Source organism: Gracilinanus agilis, chromosome 4 (assembly GCF_016433145.1).
Source record: "Gracilinanus agilis isolate LMUSP501 chromosome 4, AgileGrace, whole genome shotgun sequence".
NCBI classification, from domain to species: domain Eukaryota; kingdom Metazoa; phylum Chordata; class Mammalia; order Didelphimorphia; family Didelphidae; genus Gracilinanus; species Gracilinanus agilis.
The window spans coordinates 502,146,477-502,154,347 of record NC_058133.1 but is presented as its reverse complement, the minus strand read 5'-3'; the positions used below and the strand labels follow the sequence as shown (position 1 = coordinate 502,154,347).

The window sequence follows — 7,871 nt, the reverse complement described above, 5'->3', positions numbered from 1 at the left end:
AGGAAGGAAGGAAGGAAGGAAGGAAGAAAAAGAGAGAAACAGAGAAAGAAAGAGAGAAAGGAAGGAAGGAAGGAAAAGAGAAAGAAAGAGAGAGGAGAGGGAGGAAGGAAGAAAGGAAGGAATTAAAGGATTACTCTTTTGAGGAATATATGATAAACGGAGAAAGGAAATTTAGAGATGATCAAGAAATGGACCGTTATGAAAGCTAAAACTATTTATCAATATAATTTTGGTAATTATGATGATGATCTCAGGATTATAACCTTGAATAGAAGAGAATACGCAGCACCTATATAAAGGAAGGGAGGAAAGAGAGGAAGGTGGAGGATACAAAGAGGGGAAAGATAAAGAAGGAAAGGGGACTAACTTCCCGGCTTCTGTGATTTCAAGGTTACCACTCCTGGTCACCATATTTAACCCAGATTAAAACAAAAAACTTGGAATGTAATGCCATATCATTGGACCCTAAAAATTAAACATACATGAAATACTTAGTATTTCAGAGGATATGAGTAGTAAGAAGCTCAGTGCTCTGGCCCATAAAGGCTTCATAAACAAGATAACGGCTACAAAATTTCACAGGAAACAGATGGAAAATAAATTCCAGGTTATAGATTTGGGAGGGACATGAGAGTCTACTGAGTCCATTTTACAAATAAGAGATGTTGGCAAAGAGAAGTTAGGTGATTCCCCCAGGGTTACACAGCTAGAAAGTACCTGGTAGAAAATTTAAACCCAGATCTTCCTGATTTAAGTCCAGTACTCTATCTTCTACAGCCCAGATTTCCTGCTTTTGTCCATCACTCACTAGCTGTGGGACTTTAAGCTCCTTCCCCAGTCTGAGCTCGTTTTTCTTCTCTGCAAAATGAAGGGGTTTAAATTTCCCCTAAGCTTCCTTCCAGGTTTAGGAATCTACAGTTGCTTCTTTTCTGCTGGGAATATGAGGAGCCGCAGAGCCACATAGGGTAGGTGTCCCTGGGCTCCTCGGTCTAGTCTCTTGGTAGTACACAACCAACTCTGGGGCAGAAGATGCCATCATATGCTGGCTATCTGTAGTCTAGAGACTCAATCAAATGATCAACATTTACTATATACTTACTGGGCTCTGGCACTAACAACTGACCTTGGCTAAGTCAATTAAACCTCTTTTTGCCTTGGTTTCTCCAAATGTAACATGGGGATATTAATAGCACCTACTTCCCAGGGTAGGTTGTGAATATTTGTAGAGTGTTCATTCCAATGCCTGGCCCATAATGGGCACTGTATCCTTGCTGGCTATTATTGTTATTAGGTGAGTGAAATGGTCCCTGCCCTCAAGGAGCTTACATTCTTTTTTATTTTTTTTATTTTTTATTTTTTTATTTTTAAACCCTTAACTTCTGTGTATTAGTTCCTTGGTGGAAGAGTGGTAAGGGTAGGCAATGGGGGTCAAGTGACTTGCCCAGGATCACACAGCTGGGAAGTGTCTGAGGCCAGATTTGAACCTAGGACCTCCCGTTTCTACACCTGACTCTCAATCCACTGAGCTACCCAGTTGCCCCCAGGAGCTTACATTCTAATGGGGCAATAGAACATACTGACAGATAAGTAAATACAGGGTATATACAAAATGAATTGATAGTGAAAGGTGAGTTCTAGGCATGGAGATAGCCTGTGCCAAGACATGGAAAGGGATGTAGAATATTATGCGGTAGGAACTTCAAGAAGGCCAGAAGGACCAAATAAATGTGGTTGCTGAGCAGAGGATGGATTAGGGAGGAGAGAGGCCAAAGACCTCCTTGGAAGGCAAAGAGACCTTTTAGGAGGCTTTTGAAGGCTTGGACCAAGGTGATGATTAAATGAGGGTAGAGAGTGGGATGGATGGGAGAGACATTGAGGAGAGAAAATCCAGACTGATTGGTAACAGGGTACAGGAGAGTGAAGAGGACAAGTAGGAATGACTCCTAGACCCAAGGCTCAAGCACTCACATCACTCCAGGTATGGAGCAGGCACTCCGGTTGGTCACGCGATAGCTGATCACCAGGTTTCTAGGGATTGTCTTCCGTACGTAGTTCGTGCAACAAGATGAGGTGACGACGGCAGCTCCTGAAATATGCATAAGATCTAAATATGAATCTAAATATCATTTGGGTATAAATATGGGATAAGAAAGAGGGTTTCCTCTTCTTTCTCACTCTACTTCGCTTTAAGGGAAGCTTTGAAGTTTAGAGCCATGACTAGGACTTCAATTCTATTCATCAATAAATATTCATGAAGCACTTACAGTTGGTGAGGGGTGCTGGGAACACAAAAATGAAACAAAATCCTGTCTTTTCCCCAGAAAAGCATATACTCCAGGGTCAGGGTGAATCTGGTCCGTTACAGAACTCAGTCCTGATCCCCATCTCTACAGGGAAGTAAGGCACTTAGGTGGTGCAGTGGATGGAGCACCAGAGCTAGAGCCAGAAAGACTTGAGTCCAGATTTGACCATATACACTTAATAGCTCTGTGACGCCAGTAGGTCACGAAACCGCTCTCTGCCTCAGTTCCCTCAACTTTACAATGGGAATAATAAGAGCACCTACCTCACAAAGTTGTCATGAGGATCAAATGAGATAATGTATGGAAAGTGTTTAGCACAGTGCCTGGCACATAGTAGGTGCTTAAAATGCTTATTTCCCTTTTCCCTTCCTCCCTCTTTTCCCTTCCTTCATTCCTACCTACAAATTAGTTCCTATTTTGTGTGGTAAAAAGAAAGAGTTGCAGGAGGGCAACAAAGTGTCTGGTAGATTGAGAACTAGGCCTATAGATAAGAGGTCCTGCATTCAAAGTTATGTGACCCTAGACAAGTCACTTAACCCCCATTACTTAGTCCTTAGTGCTCTTCTGGCTTGGAACCAATACACAATATTAATTCAAAGATGGAAGTTAATGGGGAGCAGCTGGGTGGCTCAGTGGATTGAGAGCCAGTACTAGAGATGGGAGGAAGGTCCTGGGTTCAAATCTGACCTCAGACACTTCCTAGCTGTGTGGCCCTGGGCAAGTCACTTAACCCCCATTGCCTAGCCCTTACCACTCTTCTGCCTTTGAACCAATACATAGTATTGATTCTAAGACAGAAGGTAAGGGTTTAAAAAAAGATTAAAGATAAAGTCTTAAAAAATAATTCTAGGTTCAGAGCCAGGGAACCTGACTTCTAATCCTGGCTCTGCCATCTTGGGCAAGTCATTTAACTTCTCTGGGTCTCAGTTCCTTCATCTATAAAAGAAGTTTGCTTCTAGTCCTAGACTGTGGACTTGGCATCAGGAAGACCTGAGTTCAAATCTTGCCATATGACCATGGGAAAAGTCACTTCACCTCTATTTGCCTCAGGTTCCCTCTTTGGATCCGACTCTTTTAACACTAGGAGGACCAGGCACACTAATTAACATCAGCTCTTTTTGATATGTTTACTTTAATTTACTATAATTTCTTCTGTGCAAATGCATATTAAATGCAAATAATTACAAGCAGATATAATTTTACTTTGAAATATTTCTTTTCACCCTATGATCCTTATTTTCTTTCTTATGAATAGAAAAAAATGAACTGTATCTATTGACACAATGTGGTCCTTCAAGATATTCTTGAATTTCTCTATCTCTAATGAACTCAAGCTGGTCATGAAAGCAAAAGCCAACATTCTCCCTGAGCTTCTTTATAGTGGCAAGACCTGGAATGCATCAGAAGAGAGAGGAGAAGCACATAGTGGGTGTGGATCAACTTAAGCAGGTAGCAAATAACCTGCTGGACCTAGAATCCAAGGCTGATCCAATGGGGACAATAAGAGCACCATCCTCAGAGAGTTGCTATGGCAACTGAAAAAAAAATAATGCCTGGAAAGTGTCTTGCATATCTTTTTTTTTTAATTGAAATTTTTATTTAATTAATTGATTTAGAATATTTTTCCATGGTTACATGATTCATATTCTTTCTCTCCCCTTCTTCCCCCCCCTCCATAGGCAATGAGTAATTCCACTGGGTTTTACATATGTCATTGATCAAGACCTATTTCCATATTATTATTTGCCTTGCACATCTTAAGACACCATAGAAATAGCTTTCTTGATTGATAGCAGTAATAATATCCTCAAACTATTCCTCCTTCTCTTCTCCCCTGCTGTCTGCCTACCTCTCTTCTCTCCTTTCATTCCCTGACTCTATTTGACTTGCTATGAAATCACAGAATATCAGAAATAGAAGAGCACTTAGAGATCATCTAATCCAACTCTCCCCTTTTACAGATGAGAAAACTGAGGCAAGAAGAGGTAAAGTGATTTATATGACAAATCAAGGGCTTCAAGGACCCTTAAATATCTAGTTCAAACATCTCATTAAAAAAAAAAACAACCAAATCCTTACTTTCTATCTTAGTAACATCTCTAAGACAGACGGGCAAGGGCTAGGGTCACATAGGAAGCGTCTGAGGCCAGATTTGAACCCAAGTCCTCCAGATTCCAGCCCTGATGTCCTATCCACTGTGCCACCTAGCTGCCTCTCGAACATCTCATTTTATAGATGAGGAAACCAAGGTTCTGGTTAGATGGAGATTCATTCAAGGTAGAAAGCAAGGTAATATTGAATCACAACTGGAACCCAAGTCTCCTGACTCCAAGTCTAATTTCTTTCCCCTACTGTATTGGTATAGCAGGGATGCTTTGTTGTATCAATGGCATGACCCATCCTGCTCCCCTACATTTAGGCTTTCAATTCCTCGATCTCACTGCCCCTCTCCACTGGCAATCCCTAACACTTGGCCATTCTACTTAAACCCAACACACTCAATTCTCCAGATTTATTCAAGCATGCCGAGTCTATGCCACCTCACATCCCTGGGCTCTTTGCCCCAGAAGCAGGTCACATATCCACACATTCAGCACAGGGAGAATAGGAAAGGAGAAGAGAGGGAAGGCAGGTAGAAGGAATTCAGTCTTACCTGCTTGAGAGGTAGTCTGACAACAGATAACCAAGAGTATGAGGTGAAAAACCATTATGGAAGCCTTCATGGTCTTGGTAGAGGAGAAGAGATGGAGGACTGGGAATGGTCTAAGGGATTTTTATAAATAGTTAAATATTTGTTCGAAAAGTAGGAGAATCCCAGAGAAGGAGCACTCTCGCTTTTCTGACTCGTCCCTGGCTTCCCCACTCCTTTTATAGTTCTCCAATAAAGAGGAAATAGCTTTTCTTGTGAATCAATGAATCCACAGTGTTTTACCGCCCAAGAACAAGGAAGTTGGAGGTGGGGCTGAGTCAAGGGGTTTATTTTGGTGGACACTGAAAAAAAAAAAAAAAAAAAAAGCTGATCCAGAGGACTCTAAAAGTCATTCCTACAACCAGCAGGGGATGGTCCTTGGCAGGATTTTTCTCCTCAAGATTTGGGCTAGCTCCACTTGATTAATCCATTGGGATTAAGCATCCAGAAAAATCAGCCCTGCCCTTCCTCCTCATATTTGAGGCAGATTCTCACCAGGCAGTTTTAATGAAGTCAAGTTGACTGCTGTTGGCTTGGGAGAGGGTTATGGGCTCTTAAATCTAGAGCTGGAAGTAAACTTAGAGGTAAACAAGAACAACCTGTTTCATTTTTCAGGTGAGGGGAAATTGAGACCCGGAGAGGTTGCCTGAAATCACAGAGATATTAAATGGAAGAATGGAGATTGAACTCTAGACTCTGGGCTCTAAGTGTAGGGCTCCAAATTCAAATTCAAATCCAAAGCTTTCCCCTTTACCACAGACTTTGTGACTGGCTGAAGGAATATAATTTAACCAATTGAGAAATCCTCCTGGGCAGTTACAGAGAGTAAAGACACTCACACCTCATGTCAGAGGTTGTTGTTCAGTTGTTTCACATGTATCCAACTCTTGTTGACCCCATTTGGAGTTTTCTTGGGAAAAAAATCTTAGAGCAATTTGCCATTTCCTTCAACAGCTCATTTGATAGATGATGAAACAGAGGCAAATGGGTCAAGTGACTTGCCCAGGGTCATACAGCTAGTCAGTGTCTGAGGTCTGACTCCAGTGCTCTATCCCTTTCTCCAACAAGCTGCCCATAGGTGTCAGGAGACTCCTATCCTAAACCAACCTCTACCATCCACTGATTTGAGTGACTTGAAGTTGATCTCTTCCCTTCTTTAGGGTTCAGATTCCTTTTCTCTTTACTCAGCCCATAATCCTAAAGGAGGGCATTGCAACAATTGGGACAGTATTAGGTCAAGAAGGAGAAACTACGACAAGGGCACGATATCATGTTACTATGGCCCAAGGAATGATAGGGAGGGACAACTGGGAGGAACGTGGGAAGCCTCTTGGGAAAGGAGGCAGAGGGAAGAAGGCTGAGCCAACAGAGCAATCTCCACGGCTCGCCATAACAACATTACAGGAGCCAGGCAGGAGGACGGCAGAACTCGGACAGCTACCGCGGTCCTTGTTGATATCAAGCTGTCAGCGTGATGGCGGCCGGACCTCCTCTTCTGCTAACCGTCCAACACTGGAGTGTTCCAGGAACAGAACACTCTCGAGGGGGCTTTGTGGGAAGGCAGCTGTGTCTACACAAGATATAATGAGACTGAAATTTAAAAACAACAACTCTCTTGGGAGAATTTTTAAAATAAAGAAAAACAAGGAGGTTAGAACTGTACGATTCTTAATGTCTTGATTTTTAAGTTCTTTAAAATGCCCAGTCCTGGGGACAGTTGGGTAGCTGAGTGGATGGAGAGCCAGGCCTAGAGATGGGAGGTCCTAGGTTCAAATCTGGCCTCAGACACTTCCCAGCTGTGTGACCCTGGGTGAGTCATTTGACCCCTGCCTTGGAGCCAATACACAGTACTGATTCCAAGACAGAAGGTAAGGGTTTTAAAAAAATAATAATAAAATAAAGTTAAATGTCCAGTCCTAGGCTAAGGAAAGAACATAGGCTCTGGAGCCAGAAGCCATGGGTTCAGATCCTGCTTCTGTTATTTTCTGACTATATGATTTCAGGTAAGTCTCTTAACTCTCCTTCATGGACCTCCATTTCTTCTTCTGTAAAATGAAGGGGGCCGGACTAGATGACCTCTAAGGTCCCTTCCAGATCTAGATCTATGATGACATTTTGAGCTATTCTTTTTTTTTTCAAGCCCTTACTTCCTGTCTTAGACTATACTAAATATCAGTTCCAAGGTAGAAGAGTAGTAAGTGTTAGTCAATTGGGGTTAAGTGACTTGCCTAGGATCACACAGCTAAGAAGTGTCTGAGACCAAATTTAAATCCAGGACCCCCTTACTCCAGATCTCTATGTACTGAGCAACCTTATTGGACTATTAATAGAGTTCCTTTTTTTTTTCACTACTACCCAGTGGTGACTATCTGAGACAGCCTTTCCTCACTCACTGAGGTCTCTGGGTATTGTTCCTTCCTCTCCACTAAACAGAGAATGCAGAAGAGAACCGGGCAGGCACCGAGTCTAATCAAGGATGTCAGAGTCAGTGTACAGAGAACCAGGCTGGTTGAATAGAAGAACCCATGTAGGAAGACAGGTTGGGTAATTAGGCAATAGGATAACTAGATGGCATAGTGGATAGAGCACAGAATTTAGAGTCAGGAAGACCTGAGTTCAAATCCAGTCAGTCTCAGAGACTTAGAGTATGACCCTGGGTAAGTCACTTAACCCTGTTTGCCTTGATTTCCTCATCTGTCAATGAAAATGGCAAACCACTCTAGTATCTTTACCAAGAAAACCCTCAAATGAGTTCACAAAGAGTAGGATACGAGTGAAATGACTGAACAACATCTGGGCAGTAGTCTGAGTACAGGCAGCCTGAACTAGTGCATAGAGGGTTGAACTTAGAGTAAAATAAAAAAAAAAAAAGCTAAGTT

The 7,871-nt window shown here is 42.3% G+C and overlaps 1 protein-coding gene across 1 annotated transcript in view; it reads right to left on the bottom strand.

Annotated features, from left to right (window-relative positions):
• Positions 1-5,094, bottom strand: part of CCL24 (C-C motif chemokine ligand 24) — a 7,321-nt gene extending 2,227 nt beyond the window's left edge. The window contains exons 1-2 of the mRNA XM_044676432.1: positions 4,957-5,094; positions 1,969-2,086 (exon numbers count right to left, since the gene is read on the bottom strand). Of these exons, the coding sequence (XP_044532367.1) occupies positions 1,969-2,086; positions 4,957-5,026 (188 nt within the window). The 5' untranslated portion in view covers positions 5,027-5,094. The remainder of the gene's footprint in view (positions 1-1,968; positions 2,087-4,956) is intronic.
• Positions 5,095-7,871: the final 2,777 nt, after the last annotated feature.